Raw genomic sequence first — 19,363 nt, forward strand, 5'->3', positions numbered from 1 at the left:
ACATCCAAAGTACTTTACGGATTGTGCAAACAAAATATATATACGAGGTACTCATATTTTACTCATATCTGTATTATTTCCATGTGTGTGTGGACCAAACCTGGCCACTGATTTCCATCCAAATGCTTCAGATATGTTCATGTCTGGTTCAAATATCTCCACTTCAAGTTTTAAGTCTAAATCAACAACAGAGGAGCGTGTGGGTGGTATGTGCTATCTGAGTAAGAGGAGAACTCTCTGAGAAAAGGGGTCTGAAAAAAACCTGAAGGGGAAAGTGGAACAAATAGAGTACAGAAGTGAGCGCTCAAAAATATTTATCCCCCTTTTTTCAGTTTTTGGCAAAAACCAAATCATAATCCCTGTTTGTCTTTTTAAGAGGCCGTAACAAGGGTATCATGAAAATGGAATAAACAGTAATTATGTCCCACAGAACAGAACTCGCGGTCTGGAATACAGCAACCTGCCACCACTGCTGGCCAAGACTTCACCCTCCTCTTTTTTGTTTTTTTTAAACACCCCATATTTTCCAAATGTATCATGATATCAGATTATATTTAAGTTTGTATTAATAAAGTTTAATAAAGAGCTATTTTTATTTGAAGCCCTTAACTTAAGAGCATCAAAACATACACTGTCATTATCAAACTACTGGTATCAAATTGATGCAGTTTTTAACCTTATGCTAAAAAATGTCTTACAAACTATCTATCTATCTATCTGTCTGTCTGTCTGTCTGTCTGTCTGTCTGTCTGTCTATCTATCTGAGCTATTGTTACTCCTAGAAGCTTCCATTTTACAATAACAGCAATAATTAGGATGTCCACATACTTTTGGCCATATAGTCTATATTTCCAATCATATTTTATGTTTTGAATTAGGAACACTTAAATGGTCAGCTCTGACTTCCTGTTTATACTGGGGTATAAATATGAGGCCAGATGCCCTCAGTCATCCATCACTGTGAGAAAGACCAGAGATGAAAACAGCGATGATGTGCCACAAAAGGTTGTTGAGCTGCACAAATCAGGAAATGGCTACAAGGAAATAGCTGAACAGTTGAAAATGCCCTTGTCCACCATCAGGGTGATAATGAAGAACTTTAAAGTAACTGGAGATGTTAAGAATCTGCCAGGAAGAGGACGTATGTCTATACTGACCCCACGCACAGTGAGGAGGAAGGTTCGGTGGACAAAGAATCTCCAAGGATCACAGATGGGGAACTAGGCCTTGGTGTCAAAGCGTCTCCCAAACTACAATCAGACACCACCTACATGACCATGAGTTGTTTGAGAGAGTTGCCAGAAGAAAGTCTCTGCTGTCAACGACCAACAAACTCAAGCTCATTTAGATAAATTGATAAGACACACAGAAAAAAACTCTGCTGTAATTTTTGTATTTTTTGTAAATTTCTTAATTCACACTGTTCCTCACTGTTACTGGTTGGCAGTTTTCTTCATGTAGTTCTTCTGTTAATATGTTACATTTTCATATCATTTAAATTAAGTTCCAAAATTCACACTTTTTTCTTTTCTCTTTCATCAACTTCTTCAGTGCACTGCTGATCCCACAATCCTCCAAACAGGAGTCCAGCACAACCAATGCAAAACTTTTCACAGGTAAACATTCTCAATACTGAATAGATTATTAGTTTGATTATCTCTCAAGAGCTCAGTAACACTGAGATTAATAACTGATCACACTGATTTATCAGTCTACTCAGGCTTTAGCAGAGCTCAGTAACACTGAGATTAATAACTGATCACACTGATTTATCAGTCTACTCAGGCTTTAGCAGAGCTCAGTAACACTGAGATTAATAACCGATCACATTGATTTATCAGTCTACTCAGACTTTAGCAGAGCTCAGTAACGCTGAGATTAATAACCAATCATATTGATTTATCAGTCTACTCAGGCTTTAGCAGAGCTCAGTAATGCTGAGATTAATAACTGATCATCACATTGATTTATCAGTCTACTCAGGCTTTAGCAGAGCTCAGTAACACTGAGATTAATAACCGATCACATTGATTTATCAGTCTACTCAGGCTTTAGCAGAGCTCAGTAATGCTGAGATTAATAACTGATCATCACATTGATTTATCAGTCTACTCAGGCTTTAGCAGAGCTCAGTAACACTGAGATTAATAACCGATCACATTGATTTATCAGTCTACTCAGGCTTTAGCAGAGCTCAGTAACACTGAGATTAATAACCGATCACATTGATTTATCAGTCTACTCAGGCTTTAGCACCAGCTTCAGTGTTTGCAAAATCCAGCAGCATCTGATCCTTGGAGGCGTAAGCAGAGCGTATGGAACACAAATATGAGACAAATGCCTTGAAAATTTGCAAGTGAAACAACACAGCGCTGTTTTTGCTCGCTATGTGCACTTAGGTATCTGCATCTATACATTTTTAAGTTCTGTTTTTATTATTTTGCATAATAAAAATATTTTAAATTCACTTTAGTTGTTGAATATGGTTGTTACCCTACAAAAACCAGCTTCCTTTAGTCTCCAAAATGGTTTTATTTGAAAAATAATAAAAATATATAAATAAATAAATCCAGTATGCCACATATACAGAATCTGTAAGAACTTTTAGTTAAACGGTTTTGATGATATATCACTCAGCTCTACTCCACTCTGCAGACTCTTGCTGTGCTTGTGGCCTGAACTTGCTCCATCTTTCCATGGTCTGTTCTCTACCTGCTGTGAAAGAACCGTTTCTGCTCTGTTCTCTGTTTTCAGAACTCCTGACTTAGAGTCATGAAGGGCACTGAAACTCATTATTTTACAACCATCTTCTATTTTCCCTCCTATTATTCTGACCACAGACTGTGGCGAGCTAAAATCCTCTGATCTCAAAATGAGCCACAATGACAATGTCTGCTAATAAATGTGGGGAATTTTCTTCTATTACATATTTCCATCAATCTTCAGTTGAATGGTCGTCAACTTTCTCTACACTGTTGAAAATAAAGGTTCTGTGCAGGTATGTTTTTTTGTTCATCAAGGTACAAACAATGTAAATGTTCCCTCAAAGGTACAACAGTGGTTTTAAGGTCCAACTGTGTTCCTTTAATAAGTTTTTCCCAGGAAAAATGTACATATTTGTTCCTTTTCATTACCTAATAACCTAACCTAACCTAATCATGACCTAATCTATACAACACCAAAAATGGTTCTTCTATTGTAACAAGCCTGACATCGTAACAATAGAATAACCCTTTTTGGTGCTACTTTATTTTAGGAATTTACTGTACCAAATATTTGATTTTTTTCATGTTCATTTTTAAACAATTTATTGTGCAAAAACACTGCATTTACATTAAACAATGGGGGCAGTCGTGGGCTGGAGGTTAGGGAACCAGTCCTGTGACTGGAAGGTTGCTGAGCTGACAGTACATGACTGAAGTGCCCTTGAGCAAGACACCTAACCCTCAACTGCCCCCGGGCTGCCCACCGCTCCAGGCAAGTGTGCTCACTGCCCCCTAGTGTGTGTGTTCACTGGTGTGTGTGTGGTGTTTCACTGCATGGATGGGTCAAATGCGGAGGTGAAATTTCCCCAATGTGGGACTAATAAAGGTCACTTAATCTTAATTAAAAATGTGTTATTTTTTCAGTGTGGCATTCCTGTTTCACTGGTGAATCTAGTCTGTTCCACCACAAACCTCAAAAAAGTCTATTTGTTTTCTCTATTTGTTTAGGCAGAAGTCCACTAACAACTCCCCTCGGTTTTTAAGGTCTTTGTAAAACAAAGTTTTCGAAGACTCACTCAACCATCCCAGATGCCACAGTTCTAGTACTAAAATCACTGTTTCTGTTCAGATAGACACTACACTCCCACAGTACACTCCATCCACCGAGGGGGTCTCTTTGCTACCGCAGAGCCCCCCATACAAGAAGGAGAATGTCTTCAAGAGAATGGCTTCTGGATTAAGAGTGGATGCGAACTGGGACCTAGTAGTAGCACAAGTGGTGGAGCTGAGGAGCACCCAGATCCCTGACCAAATGACCGGAAATTATTATATCCTACCAGTGGCGTCTCTACGTTAGGGGCCGGTGGGGCCTGGCCCCACCAGATATCGCTGTGGAGCAGTGCACGACATGATCAATAATTCAGTATAACAACTAATATATATATTTTTTCTTCATAACTAACATCGCTGTGTATTTATTACATATGACAATGGCAGGGTTGTCCGATACATTCCAAATATCTTCCTGTACCTGTTGTGTAAATGCTAGTATTCTACCTTTTTCTCCTAGCAGTCTTGGGTCGGTGAGCGTGGGGCCCGTCAGTGCTCGTCTAACCAAGTGAGCAGTTAAAAAACACTCTGCGCTTGTTCAACACGATTTCAATAACCAGCTGCAGGGCCCGATCATGTTGGCCCCATGCTGAGAGCAGCCAATAAAAAATAATACATTTACATACATCCAGATGTTTAGTAACATTATTTACGGTGTGCCGTTGTTCCTCATCAGTTCTGGCAGCCACGCATAATAGCAAGGCAATATAATGAGTCAAGTCAAAAAAGTAATAAAGGTTTAATTTGGTTCCAGCCATTAGAGCAGAAATTAGAGCTTAAACGTTTGGGACACACCAGCCAGAGGATTTCAACATCATTCGGTCTGGAAAGGACAAAAACTGCCCCTTCAGTCCAGAGAGGTTCAAGAGAAAAACATGGCTAACTGTGAGTGTAGCTAAAAACACTCTTCTGCTTTCCTTGCCTGCCCTCGCTATGATATCACCTGAATTCATTCATGGATTGGTGGAGAAACGTTATTGAGAGGTTTGCCCGGATGAAATATTGTCGTGCACTTTCTTTTTAGCATTTAGCATCACTGGTGGGTCATTCTGCATTATTACAATCTGTGTTATTCCTAATGCCCAAAAAGTGTGTTTCCCTGCTCTGAAATGTTGCTTTGAATATGTAGTTGCAGACCCCAGTGATCGTTCACTGCTGCATAACTTTGAGTTTGTAATGCGATGCTGTATAACCAGGCTTTGTGAGATCTAATGTCGTTATCATATCACTCATAATCCTGTCTCCACTTCCACCAACTCCTGCACTGCGTTATGTTAATTTCAAGATTTCATTGATGGAGTGTGTTTGTCTCTGGATCAGGTTTGTGTGTAGTTTCTTTGAGGAATTGGCTGCTGCCCTGACAGTTTATTGTGCCCCACCAGGCTTTCTGTGGCAAAGATGCTACTGTATCCTACTATTGTGCCTTTATTCACTTTCCCTTTTAAACGTACTCATCTCCACACTTGGACTGTCTGGCTACAGATCCAGCACCTGGGTTGGCCAGGGATCTTCAGGTGAGACAGGTGGAACCCCTTCAGCCTACTCTGGCACACTTTAGCCTCAACACCTTAATTCCATACTGGGAAATTGCAACACTCCAGCTAGCCAACCTTTAATCCTTGTGTGGTGTTGATGTGTTTGTTACTCAGTGGTCTGGTGCACCCACCATATTATTGTTTGTTTGAATCAATACAGCCATAACGATTTATGTAAAAATACCAGATGTTTAAAATATCACAAGTGTCCAGGTTCTCCTTTAGCAGCTGTAGCCAGTCAGCAGCCTGTCCATGTTGTCCACCCTCAAACACACACACACACACACACACACTAACAGCAGGCCATGTAGGAGGAGAACAGAGTGAAGGACACAGCACCTCCACACTTTTACTCCCCGCGGGTTCAGCCCAACACCATGTGTAATATAATGTGTGGGGGGTGAACAGAGTGAAGACACTGAAAATGGGTTATTTTATATGTCCTTCACTGAAAATGAGCAAAGGCCAAGAATCTGAGGCTGAAATAATAATAAATCATCATTTTTTATTTTGGTAAACATTGAAAATGGGTCCCACAGACCTGAACACCACAGAAGGGTTAAACTTCTCCAAGACAGGTTGCTTTGTTTTAGTTGGTAGTTGGAGTTCGTAGCACTAGGAATTTAACAGTAATTAAACGAGAAGGAGTTGAGCAAGCTGGAGTCACAATCCCGGGAACGTTGACATGGCAGTTCACCTGCATGAGACTCAGTACAACACCTGGCTCATGTGTGAACAGAAGCTGATATATTCCCAGATTCTTTGGTTTTTTAGTCTTGTTTTGTGAGTGAAAACGTCACAGTCCAGAAAAAGGTTAAAACGATGCAGCATTGCCAGAAAAGCAGAACGTTTGTGGTTTTAAGGTTGAGTTTTCATGTGTTACGAGAGAAAAAAGCCACAGGAGTGCATTTTGTAAATGATTCAGAAATAAAGGAGCTGTTGGCTTTACATCCTGAGAACCTTGAGATCTTGCTCCCATGCTTAACTAAGTCATGGCCACGACTTAATTATCTCATTCCCATGCCTTATCATAGTTATGCCTTAGACTGTAAACACTGCTGATATTCATAGTTATGCTTATATTCATTGTATAGTAACTACCTCATACCTTAGTGCAACACCTGCTCTCATGGAAATACAACAAATCTGTCTTACATGATATGTAAATATGCAATAGATATACTTTTATTCCTAATCTTTCATAGTTTACTTTGTCTATTTTTCTATTTCTGCCTAATTTATGTCTGTTTTTATTCCTATTTTATTTCTATTATCTATCTATCTGTATCTATCTATCTATCTATCTATCTATCTATCTATATTTCTTTGTTTCTATCTATCTATCTATCTATCTATCTATCTACGTATCTATATTTCTTTCTTTCTATCTATCTATCTATCTATCTACATATCTATATTTCTTTCTTTCTTTCTATCTATCTATCTATCTATCTATCTATCTATCTATCTATCTACGTATCTATATTTCTTTCTATCTATCTTTCTATCTATCTATCTATCTATCTATCTATATTTCTTTCTTTCTTTCTTTCTTTCTATCTATCTATCTATGTATCTATATTTCTTTCTTTCTTTCTCTATCTATCTATGTATCTATATTTCTTTCTTTCTTTCTTTCTCTATCTATCTATCTATCTATCTACATATCTATATTTCTTTCTTTCTTTCTTTCTATCTATCTATCTATCTATCTACGTATCTATATTTCTTTCTATCTATCTATCTTTCTATCTATCTTTCTATCTATCTATCTATCTATCTATATTTATTTCTTTCTTTCTATCTATCTATCTATGTATCTATATTTCTTTCTTTCTTTCTCTATCTATCTATCTATCTATCTATCTATCTATCTATGTATCTATATTTCTTTCTTTCTTTCTTTCTTTCTTTCTATCTATCTATCTATGTATCTATATTTCTTTCTTTCTTTCTCTATCTATCTATGTATCTATATTTCTTTCTTTCTTTCTTTCTCTATCTATCTATCTATCTATCTACATATCTATATTTCTTTCTTTCTTTCTTTCTATCTATCTATCTATCTATCTACGTATCTATATTTCTTTCTATCTATCTATCTTTCTATCTATCTTTCTATCTATCTATCTATATTTATTTCTTTCTTTCTATCTATCTATCTATGTATCTATATTTCTTTCTTTCTTTCTCTATCTATCTATCTATCTATCTATCTATCTATCTATCTATGTATCTATATTTCTTTCTTTCTTTCTATCTATCTCTATCTATCTATCTATGTATCTATATTTCTTTCTTTCTATCTATCTATCTATCTATCTATCTATCTATCTATCGATCTATCTATCTATCGATCTATCTATCTATCGATCTATCTATCTTTCTTTCTTTCTTTCTTTCTTTCTATCTATCTATTTGTATCTATCTACCTACCTACCTAAGTCGAGGCCAATCATTAAGATCTCGTTCCCACACATTAATATGACGTAGCCATGCATTGTTTTTATTTATATCTGATGTCACCAGCAGGGCCCCGTACCTATTTACTGGTATAATATAAATAGTTTTTTTGTGAGATTCACGCTCCTCACAATCAACTCCTTACATGTAAAATGCTGAAAGTGAACACTGAACAAAAAAAAAAACATGGTTTCCTCCATGGTTGAATGCTTGAACTCCCAATTATGTTGGCAGTGAATGTAACATGTAAGGCCTTCAGTCCAGCTCCTGAAGTCCTAACCAATGGGAGATCTCGCCCATTTTCTGTTGGGCTTTTTCAAGATTTTTGTTATCAAAACTTAACAAGGAAATTAATTAAAATTAAATAAGTGTTTTACTACAATAATTTGCTGCTGTTGGACCAAAACGTCATATCTCCAAAACGATAACTTTACAGGAGAAGGAAAAAACCTACTTTACTTTAAGTCAATGGAACCCGACTTTTTTCCAAGTCATCATGGGACGTTTCTTTTGGTCCATTCTATATGAAATATACACACAATGCCAAGGGCAACAGACAATTTTAAGTTATGTAAAAAACTGAAAAATAACAATAATGGAGATACGAGGTTTTCTTCCGACAGCAGCGACTTACAGAGTTTAAAAGTAACAGGCATGATTATTCTGTTAACCCTTAAAAGGCCAGAGCCAACTGGCAGGCCCAAATTTCTCTTACACACTTCTATAACCTAAGAATAGCTCAGCCAGTTTGCACTGAGCTCCTTGTACTTACTGAATAATAAGCCTTAGTATGTAATAAGCCTGGAATTTTAATTTTAAGTTAAATAAAAATTGAATTAAAAAACTAAAATGGCTCACATGTATTTTTTTCATTTCACAGAAATTATTAGGCCTCTCTGAAAGACCCAAAAGCCCTGAGAGCTCCTCCCTGCTGGAGTATCAAAATTAGTTAGAATGCTTTTCTTATAACAGTGATTTTGACACTTTGCCTCTGTGGAGGTCAGCGCTTTCCTCCCGGCCTTCAGCGCGTAGAATCTGAGAGAAATTCTTCAGAGCCCAACCGCCGTCTCATCTGTGCTCTATTACCGTTGATTTAGTCTGTTTTGGACTTTTGGTTTGATTTGCGGCAGTTTACAGATGATGAGCTCTCATATTAGTCTGTCCTTAAATGACTCGAGTGAAAGAAACCGTCACTGTCTCTGTGTGCGCACATGTTTCTAAACACAATATCTATTTACTTGGTTACTTAAATCATATTTCCTCAGTAGATGTGGCTCCGAAAATATTATGAATAAAGATCATACTAATAATTCTTAATTAAAGGGGAATTCCACCAGTTTTTTTGCATAATTAAATGGTTAAGACATAAATATAAGGTAATCAGAGTGGTTTGGAATTGTACCGAGTCAGAATTGTTCACAGTGGTGGTGATAGGAACCACATGTCCACCTCTAAAAGCTCCCTCACTGAAAGTTATCACATGAAATGTTGTGTTATGAATATGCTGGCTGATGTCTGAGACGGAAAAGGTTCTGGCCCAAAATATATTTTTAAAATCCATTCATTCAATCCATACGATGCTCAGGAGTTCACTTGTGGTTCTGGATAGTAAATAAAATGTCTATATCTGTGTTGCAGACATGGCGACCCCTGGTTCCTTTCACCACCACCGCCGAGGCTGGACAGCCAGAGAGTTGCCGAGAACAGTGCGTTCGCCCTGACGGGACACATACTGAGATTTTAACTGGAAAAGGAAAGCGATACATCGACTCCACATGCTTCTCATTTGTATCCGATGCTTTGGTCAGCGTAATTCCCTCACTCGAAATCAGAGATGTAATCTTGTTATTAGAGAAGCCAGAATCTGGAGGAAGTTCCTGCACTGCATGTAAACAGAACGTCCAGCATTAAACACAGTTATTTTACTTAAACCCTTGTTTATGGCTAGTCATTTTAATCTAATCACAACAGCTGAAAACAAGAGACATAACTTAATTTATATGCTGTATTAAATGATTAGAATGTGGTCCAAAGTGGCGCTGAGATTATATGGACCCTCCAGCCCCAAAGTGAAAAGTGAAAAAATACAAATACAAATGAAACATAATGTATGATTATATTTATTTAGCTAGAAAAAAAACTCCTCAACTTAAAAGCCTTTTATCCAGATTTGCTTCTGTCCAAAAAACCTGAACATTTTTATATTTTAACACTTTTTTAACCAATGAATTAACTTCTTAAAGCTTCACTTTCCACTGCTTCCAAAAACCCACTGGATGACTGTTATATTTGTACTATGATGGACAGTTTTATATGGCGTGACTCTAATTCTAACAGTTTTATAAGTGAATGTGTTGCTGGTAATTTCTAATGAAGGCTGCATAAGGTTTCCTGCCAACAGCACCTCTCAAATAAAACATAAAGCCTTTTGGAGTTTTAAGCAGGTAAAGTGCTCTTAAATCTCAGTGAAGCGTGTAGAAAAACAGCAGCGCCTCAATAACAAGCCTGACGCACAACATCCTTTACATATTTAACATTACCTTTCAATAACAAATGACTCTAAACAGTGCTGTAAATCGCTTTTCCTTCAATAACAACAGTGACGCAGTGTTTTACAGTGTTTGTTAAATTCTGCAAATAAACAGAAACACGAATAAAACTCAATTTGCACTTAATGAAGGAAATACAGTCACATAATGTTTGTAAGGAATGAATCTCAGAGCTCAAATGCAATAAAATGGGAAAAAAGAAAGGAAGGAATTAATTAGAGACAAAAAAGAAAAGACAGAAGGAAGGTAGAAAAAAGAGTGGAAGAAAAAGAAGAAATGAAGAAAAAGAAATAGAAGGAAAGAAGGAACAAAAAAGAAAGAAGGAAACAAGAAAAAAGAAATACAGAACAAAAGAAAGAAAGGAAATAAGAGACAAAGAAAAAGGAGAGAGAGAAGCAAGGTAGAAAGAAATGATGGAAAAGAAAGAAGAAAGCAAAAGAAACATAAAAGAGAGAAAAAGGCAAGCAAGGACGGAAGGAAGAAAAAGAGAAAAAAGGAGGAAGAAAAAAGAGAAAAAAGTGAAAACAAGAAAAATACGGAACAACTAAATAAACAGAGAAACAAACAAAGACAAAGAAAGAAAGAAAGAAAGAAAGCTTCAATTCTGAAGATTCCACTAAACAGAGAGAGAGAGAGAGAGAGAGAGAGAGAGAGAGAGAGAGAGAGAGACATTTTACTTATTTTTTTGGACATAATTTGAAAATGTCTGTTACCCTTGACATTGTATGTAAATTTCATGATCATGGGCTAAAAGAAATGACCTAAAATGACTTGGAAAAAAATTCTGGTTCCATTGACTTCCATTAGAAGTAAAGTAGGTTTTTTTTCCTTCTCTTGTAAAGCAAAGCTATATATTTATATATATTTATAAGTTATGAAAATGGAAAACGGCACGCCTCTCACTGAAATTATCTTTGAATCTGTCTGAACAGAGTGAGTGTGATAAGCAGTTTGAGCTGCATTAATCACTTTATACACAATTATTAAGAGAAGAAAAATGAAACGAATAACAGCCTTGCAACTCCGTAAAAGATGAAAAGGCAGCCAAGACACACACACACACACACACACACACACACACACACACACACACACATATACACACACCAATAACCCTGAACACACATCAAATCTTTTATCAACAGCTAAACTTCCAGCTCCAGTCACTGCGTCATCTGAAAGCAATAACAGCTTTCAATGTGAGAGGATGGAGGGAGAGATGGAGGGACAGATGGAGGGAGAGATAGAGAGAGATCTGTGAGCAGTACTGGAACGTCTGAAGATACCGGTCGGCCTCGGCATCACACATGGCTGCCATTAAGAGCGGCTGACGGTCCCTCCGCACGGCGGCACGGAGAAAAAGATTATGTTTCTGTCCTTTTTTCTCCTCCTAATGCCATGGGACATCTGATCTGCCAACGATAATGATAATTGTTCCAAACAAATGTTTTCCAGTGTAGCGTCAAGATGAGCTAAAGACGCCGAGCTGCTAAAAACAGAGAAAATCTCCCGGATTGAGAGAAACGTTTGGATCTTACGTTTCATGTAATGTGCAGATCACGGGACATTGAGAAACCATAGGGATAAAATTGGGAGGCCCAGGTGGGGGGGTGGTGAGACGGTGAGGGGCTCTTCTGTGCCACATTAGAGGAATACAGCAGATTTCAACTGCCACAACAACTTCTCAAAGAAAATCTCAAAGAAAAGGGGAATTCCACCCATTTTTTCAAAATTTCTGCATAATTCAGAGGTTGAAATGTAAACCAAGTAATAGTTACAGTGGTGGTGATAGGAACTAGGGGTCGCCATGACTACAACACAAATATAGACATTTTATTTACTATCCAAAACCACCAGTGAACCTACACGAGTCTTCTGAGTTTATATGGGATGTTGATGATGGAAAATAGTGGAAAATCTGAAATAATAAGTTTTCTTTGAGGACTATTTTGCCCAAAACACCTCTCAAAACTATCATATGACCATGTCTCAGACATCAAGCAGTGAATTCATAAACATTTCCCTCCTGTGAGGGAGGTTTTAGAGGTCTGGTTCCCATCACCACCACTGTGAACAATTCTGACTCTAGAACAGAGCGTTTCACACCAAACCACTCTGAACGACTCTGTTTACATTTTAATCACTTAATTATGCCAAATCTTTGAAAAATGGTGGAATTCTCCTTTAAAAGACCATAAGCTAAGGAAGGGCAATATGAGATCAAAACTATATCCAGGTATTGTTCACTGTTCTGACAATCTGATGTCAAAATATTTTAAAAAATTGATAAATAACATGATTATTATTATTATTATTATTATTATTATTACAAGCACTTTGGTAATAAATGATACAAGGTTCCATAAACAACCAAAAACTGTAATACAGTTAGAAATTAAAAAAACATTTTTTTATTGTTTGTTGACTGTTTTTATTTGTTTCAAATGCTAATGTGCTAATGTCCACCTTAGTAGCCTCTTCAGTTCCCTTTTTTAACACATTCTTCTTTGTTCTCTCCAAAAACTCTGCTCCTGTTTGTTTTCACCTCCTCACTCAGTCTCAGTTTGCTTTCTGCGCTCTCTAAAATCATTTCACAGTTTGCCGTATATAATTAATGCAGCTCGTTCTTCCACATTGTGCTGTTTTTATCCCTCCACTGCGCCTGTTTGATGTTTTTCATGAGCTGATTCATCCTTCCTTGTAGAACCGTTTCTGTTTCGTCTAATAGAGCGTGATAAAAGGATGAAAAAAGAAATAATCACAAAGCAATAATCTGCAGCACAGCTGGTAGAGCGGAACATTCAGCCAGTCCAGCATTGCAACACTGCAGCGTCTGATATTTACAGTGAGTTAACTGTGAGAGCGCCAGCTCTATTCTGATTGGCTCACTGCTCTTTCCTAATGACAAGCAATGCATGTGTTTCAGTGTTTGCAATTCAGCACTTAACCCTCCCGTTATGTTCAGCTGTGATGAAGAGCGATAACGTTTCTGGGTCAGTTTGACCTGATGCATGTTTAACCATCTGAAAATACATTTTTCTCCATAAACAGTATCTTTAGCTCAGTTAATATCAATTTAACCCATATTTAGTGTGATTTTAGTGTTTTTCACCCCTTACTTGTTTTTTTTTATAAAAAAAAAAAAAATAAAACTTTTTTTTTCTGTACATTGGACATTCAGCACATTTGTTTTATTTATTCTTATTTAGAAATTGTTGACATCTGTCATGGAGACACGTTCATCAGTACAAACAAAACATCTGTTCTGGGTTAAACTGACCCTCTCAATTCAAATCACACTAAATGAGTCATAAATCCAGCAACCCCAAGCCACTCCCAGGCCAACCTGGAGATATAATCCCTCTAGGACGCACTGGAGGAATTATATCTCCAGGTTGGCCTGGGAGCGACTTGGGGTCCCCGGGAATGAGCTGCAGGAAGTTGCGGGGGACAGGGTCATCTGGGATTCTCTGCTCTCCCAACTGCTACCGCGACCCTATCTGGACTAAGCGGTTAACGATGATGATGATGATGAAATCCAGCAATTGTTAAAAATATAATATAAAATATTTTAATAGTTAGTTATTATTTATAATAAAATATAATTATATTATCACAGTATTGATTATTATTATTATTATTTATTATTATTATTATTGTTACATTTTAATGTAAAATTTGTTACAAATATTTTCACTGTATATTTCAACTTTGAAACAATCCAATTTGACCCGCAACATAACAGGAGGGCTAAACTGAACCATTTCTAAAACTACATTTACACTTACTGAAGGAAATACAGTCCTTGAAGGCAAGATTGCTTTACTAGCATAAAATAATATGTGTAAGAGATGAGTCACTGAATTCAAATGTGATAGAGACCAAGATAAAAGGAGGGTAGAAAGAAAGAAAGAAAGAAAGAAAGAAAGAAGAAAGAAAGAAAGAAAGAAAAACATCCAGTCGGAATTCAGATTCTACCATCAAGCCTCAGGTGGCACAGGGTCTCGAGAGACCCCAACTGCGCAAACAGTGTTCCAAATAACAGTTTATACCATTTATCTGGGGTGGTTTGATATCCCCCCGTCTTACTTCTCAAATTTTGATATCAGCTCATTCTCTAATAGGTGCATCTCTTCATCCATCAATTTGGTCATCGCATGTTGAGCTCACCCCTAAAAACTGGTTTCAGCCGGTTTTTACCAGTCTGCTCTACCTATCAAGGTCAACTTGCCCCTCTCCTCACTGGGTCTGTAGGTACACACAGGCCTGTCTGTGAACTCAGGGGCTTTCCAGTGTCTAGAATCTCCTATGCAGACAGACTAAGACCTTCCCTTTGTGAGAGAATTAACATCCTCTGTTAGCCAATACTACCTATTGGGTTATTGATTACGATATCTAATCTTATTGATTACTGAATAAGGGAGTATTTATTCCAAATCTCCGTCAGTGCTTCACGTGGCAATCAACAGTGCAGTTGCTGCTGGTCTAGGATGCAGCTTTGTTTACAAGAATCAAGACATGCTTTTCAAGGTTTAGTCTCATCGTTCTCCATCTCAAAGCCTCACCTTTCGGACACCTCCGTTTCATGCGGCACTTTCTGGTCTCGCTCTGAGGGGGACAAAGTGCGGACAGTTCCTCAGGCACTCTCCAGGACAGCACGCGGGTCCTATTCTGCCACCCCCACCGGACACCACAGCTTAGGCCGTTATATAGACACGGGCTCCACTCACTCCAGTAACCAACGGGACTGTACATGCAATCCTCTGGAATACAGACAGATACAACATATTCATCATAATTAGACTGACCAACAGACGTAAAAAACTATGACTTCATATGTAATAAAAAGAGACCAAAAGTAAGGAAGAAAGAAAAGGATAGAAGAAAAAGAAAGAAAGAGAGGAAATAAGAAAAGAAAGAAATAGAAATAAATGAAGGAAAAAATAATGTAAGAAAGAAAAAGAAAGGAAGAAAGAAAGAAATCTGAATATTCACATGTTTACAGAGAGCTGGAACAGAGTGGGCGGAGCCTATAGAGGCTGTGCTGTGTTTAATGCTTTATAAGACATTTATCCGTTTATAAAACAATGGTTGTGCCAAGCAGTCCAGGCTTTAAACCACAGAGTGAGGAAAGAGAGCAGGTTATGTTTGTTTTGCTTGGCACCCAGTTATATTTCATTATAGACTTTCAAGGATTTTCTCTGTTTCCATGATGTGTGTTGAGAGGTCTTTACACACTAATGCTACATTATGATTAATATCACCTTAATAAAAGAAATAACATGTTTTTTTCTATTATACAAGTTAAACACATTCCATTCAAAAACCTGTTAAAGGCAAAATTGTTATTCAAGCAATGAAGCACAAAAGGTGTGTTATCGCGAATAACATCACGGCTGTGATTTGGTCGCCGTAGATCATCACAGCCGTGATGTTATTGGTGATAACACACTCCTCGAGTGTTCTATTGCTTTAATACAGCAGTTAAATAAATGAAGTAATAAATTAATAAACTGGGCCGTGAACGCGGCGTTTAATATGTTTTAATGTTCGCAGTTCCTTCACCAAATTATAGTTCCTTAACGAGCAGCTTGTTGGTACCTCAGAGTAACGAGCTCCGCCCACTCGCTGCACAGTCTACTGTAAGCCTCGCCTTTTGAAGTACAGACTGAGCCATAAAACTGCCACAATATCAAGTTTAGCTCAGTTTTGTCAGTTTTTGCCAGATCAGTATTAATGTTGTTTTGTTCCAGCCAGTCTGTAAAGCATCTTACAGCCCATTTAGTTTGGCGAATGGTGTTGGGTTCATTTCCGGCTGATTCCAGGTTGTTTAGCTGTTCTTCTGTCTCAGCTGCCGACTGAAAAGCTGCTCAGTGGTGACGACAGTTTGGGAATTTAGTGTCGTCTCATCTTCAGAGTCTGACCAAATCGGCTGTCGGTCAAATGTGATCTTAAAAGTGTCCGTTTTCTGTTTGTGGCAAAGTAAGAAGTAAAAATGTCTTGAGCGTCTCCTACAGCTGTCAAAGTCGTTGCTTAGCAACAGCGTCTCAGAGGAGTGATACAGTGTTTGTGAAAAACTGTGATGTTATGGTGAAATAACAGCACAGTTAGAACGCTTCTCAACCAATCAGCTTGCATAGCCGGAACTAACTGTTGCATAAAAATAGATATACTCCACACTTTGGAATGAAACTCTTAAATGATGAGGGGAGAACCGTGTACTGCCCTCCACAGGTGGCTTTTTACCTTCGCATTGGTAAATATATGTTTGCAAACATGAAGATGGCTAAAAATAACTTGTGTAACGAGAGAGGCGGGAACAATACTCATAAGAAAAAAAAGAAGAAAGAAATCTCAATATTTACATATTTAAAGGAGGCAGGAACAGAGTGGGTGGAGCCTATACAGACTTGTTATCTTAAATGATTTCTAAAACGTTTATAATGTTAACCCCTTAAATTCTCAGGCTTATTATATAAGCCTTTTTATTCAGTACCTACAAGGACTTCACTGCAAACTGGCTGAGCTATTCTTAGATTATCCCATTTCTTCTTTTTACCCCACCCCTTGTTTTCGAGTGTCACCCTAACCCCTTGGAACTGAGTTACAGGGTAGTGGTTGAAATCTTCCCTCTGAAATGGGACCCTCAAATAAAAAGAGCATCACTTCATTAACAGCTACCAGCGCTGCTCTGTAGGCGACCCTGCCAGTCTGCAGTGACAGCAGAGGAGGGTAAAGTTCAGCTCCTCACTGCTGGGCTTTAGTTACATTTAGGGCATCATATGCCTTCAAAGAGGGGGCAATTATTTATTATCACCCACCACTAATACTACAGTGATATGAAGCTGAAGTCAGATATTCACCAGATTCTTGTTGGAATTTTCCTGTTCCACCTTAAATGGTGCAGCAGTTACATTCTGGCGCTTCAGATGTCAGAACTGCTGGACTATTTAAGGTGGAATAGGGAAAGTTAGTTAGCTACCGCGACATTAGCATGCTATTAGCGATTTTTTATGCTTGTTATGAAGAAAATGACCATAATACGCTGAAACGTATTAACAGTGGTTAATATAATATTTGAACAGAGTAAATTCTCACATTTGTGTGTTTCTTTGGTCTCTTGTTCTCCATCTTGCAGGTTTTTCTTTTTTTCTCATAACTCTCTGTTTGGAGTGTCTAAAAAACCTCCGTTTGGAGGGTCATGTAGCCCCAACACTTCACCCTACCCCTCTATCTCAACAAGAATCGGGACACCCTACCCCTAGACATGAATTCGCAAAACAGAGGGCTAAGTGCTAAGAGGTAGGGGCGAGGGGTGAAATGGGATTGAGCCTAATGTTGGGTTACTCAGTGGCACAGCGGTCTAAAATTCTGTCCTAACAGCAGTGGATCATAAATTACTGCCAATATTTTCACCAATACTGATAAACATATCTGCTGATATCAGCCACTGCTACATTGGCTGGGCCCACACACTTAAAGATGTTCTTCAAAGGTTCTTTAGTAAAGAAAATGGTTCTATGCAGAACCATGAACACTCATAGAACCCTTTGCATAATTATAGGCTTCTTTGCATCATGAAAGGGTTCCTCAGATTGATGGAGAGTGTGCTGTAGATGGTTCTAAAAATAACCTTTTTGAAAAGGTTTCCATATAGCACCAAAAAGGGTTCTTCTATTGTTACAATGTCAAGCCTGTAACATTAGAAGAACCTTTTTTGGTGCTATACAGAACCCATTAAAGACAGCAAGTCTGTAAGGCTCCGCTCACTCTGTTCCAGCCTCCTTTAAACATGTAAATGTTGAGATTAAATGTTGAGATTTCTTTCTTCTTTTTTCTTATCAACACTGTTCCCGCCTCTCTCTTTAAACAAGTTATGTTTAGCCATTTTCACATGATTTCAAATGCCGAAGTAAAAGCCACCTGTGGAGGACAGTACACTGCTCTCCCCTCACAGCTGCCTACCATTCAAGAGTTTCATTCCAAAGTGCGGAGTATAAGTATTTGTAACAATTTTGGATACAACGGGTTTTTGAAAAGAACGTATAAGTTGTTGTATAATGGAAAATCATATTGTAGCATTAATGTGTAAATCCTTCTCAACACACATCATAAAAAAAAGAGAACGTTCTTAAAATGGTCTATAATGAACTGAAATATAACTGGGTGCCAAGTAAAACAAACATAAACTCGCTCTCTTTTCTCACTCTGTGGTTTAAGGAGTGTGACAATTGAGAATTAAATCTTATCAGTCAGCATTTTAACCCCTTAAAATCAGTACGGGCCACAAAATAGCTTCATTTATATGGTATATTCAATTATTATACAACAGTTAGTTCCGGCCACGCAAGCTGATTGGTTGAGAACCGTTCTAACTGTGCTGTTATTTCACCATAACATCACGGGTTTTCACAAACACTGTATCACTCCGCTGAGACGTCATTGCTAAGCAACGACTCAGCTGTAGGAGACGCTCAAGACATTTGAACGTTTTTACTTCTTACTTTGCCACAAACAGAAAATGGACACTTTTAAGATCACGTTTGACCGACAGCCAATTTGGTCAGACTCTGAAGATGAGACGACACTAAATTCCCAAACTGTCATCACCACTGAGCAGCTTTTCAGTCGGCAGCTGTGACAGAAGAACAGCTGAACAACCTGGAATCAGCCAGAAATGAACCCAACACCATTCGCCAAACTAAATGGGCTGTAAGATGCTTTACAGACTGGCTGGAACAAAACAACATTAATACTGATCTGGCAGAAAACTGACAAAACTGAGCTGAACTTGATATTGCGGCAGTTTTATGGCTCAGTCTGTACTTCAAAAGACGAGGCTTACAGCAGACTGTGCAGTGAGTGGGCGGAGCTCGTTACTCTGACGTAGCAACAAGCTGCTCGTTAAGGAACTATAATTTGGTGAAGGAACTGCGAACATTAAAACATATTAAACGCCGCGTTCACGGCCCAGTTTATTAATTTATTACTTTATTTATTT

At 37.9% G+C, this 19,363-nt stretch overlaps 1 protein-coding gene across 1 annotated transcript in view; it reads right to left on the minus strand.

Moving 5' to 3' along the window:
• Positions 1-19,363, minus strand: part of rspo4 (R-spondin 4) — a 49,421-nt gene that overhangs the window by 11,506 nt on the left and 18,552 nt on the right. Inside the window, exon 4 of the mRNA XM_036569654.1 lies at positions 14,928-15,125. Within this exon, the coding sequence (XP_036425547.1) occupies positions 14,928-15,125 (198 nt within the window). The remainder of the gene's footprint in view (positions 1-14,927; positions 15,126-19,363) is intronic.

This window comes from Colossoma macropomum, unplaced genomic scaffold (genome assembly GCF_904425465.1).
Source record: "Colossoma macropomum unplaced genomic scaffold, Colossoma_macropomum, whole genome shotgun sequence".
Classification (NCBI taxonomy): domain Eukaryota; kingdom Metazoa; phylum Chordata; class Actinopteri; order Characiformes; family Serrasalmidae; genus Colossoma; species Colossoma macropomum.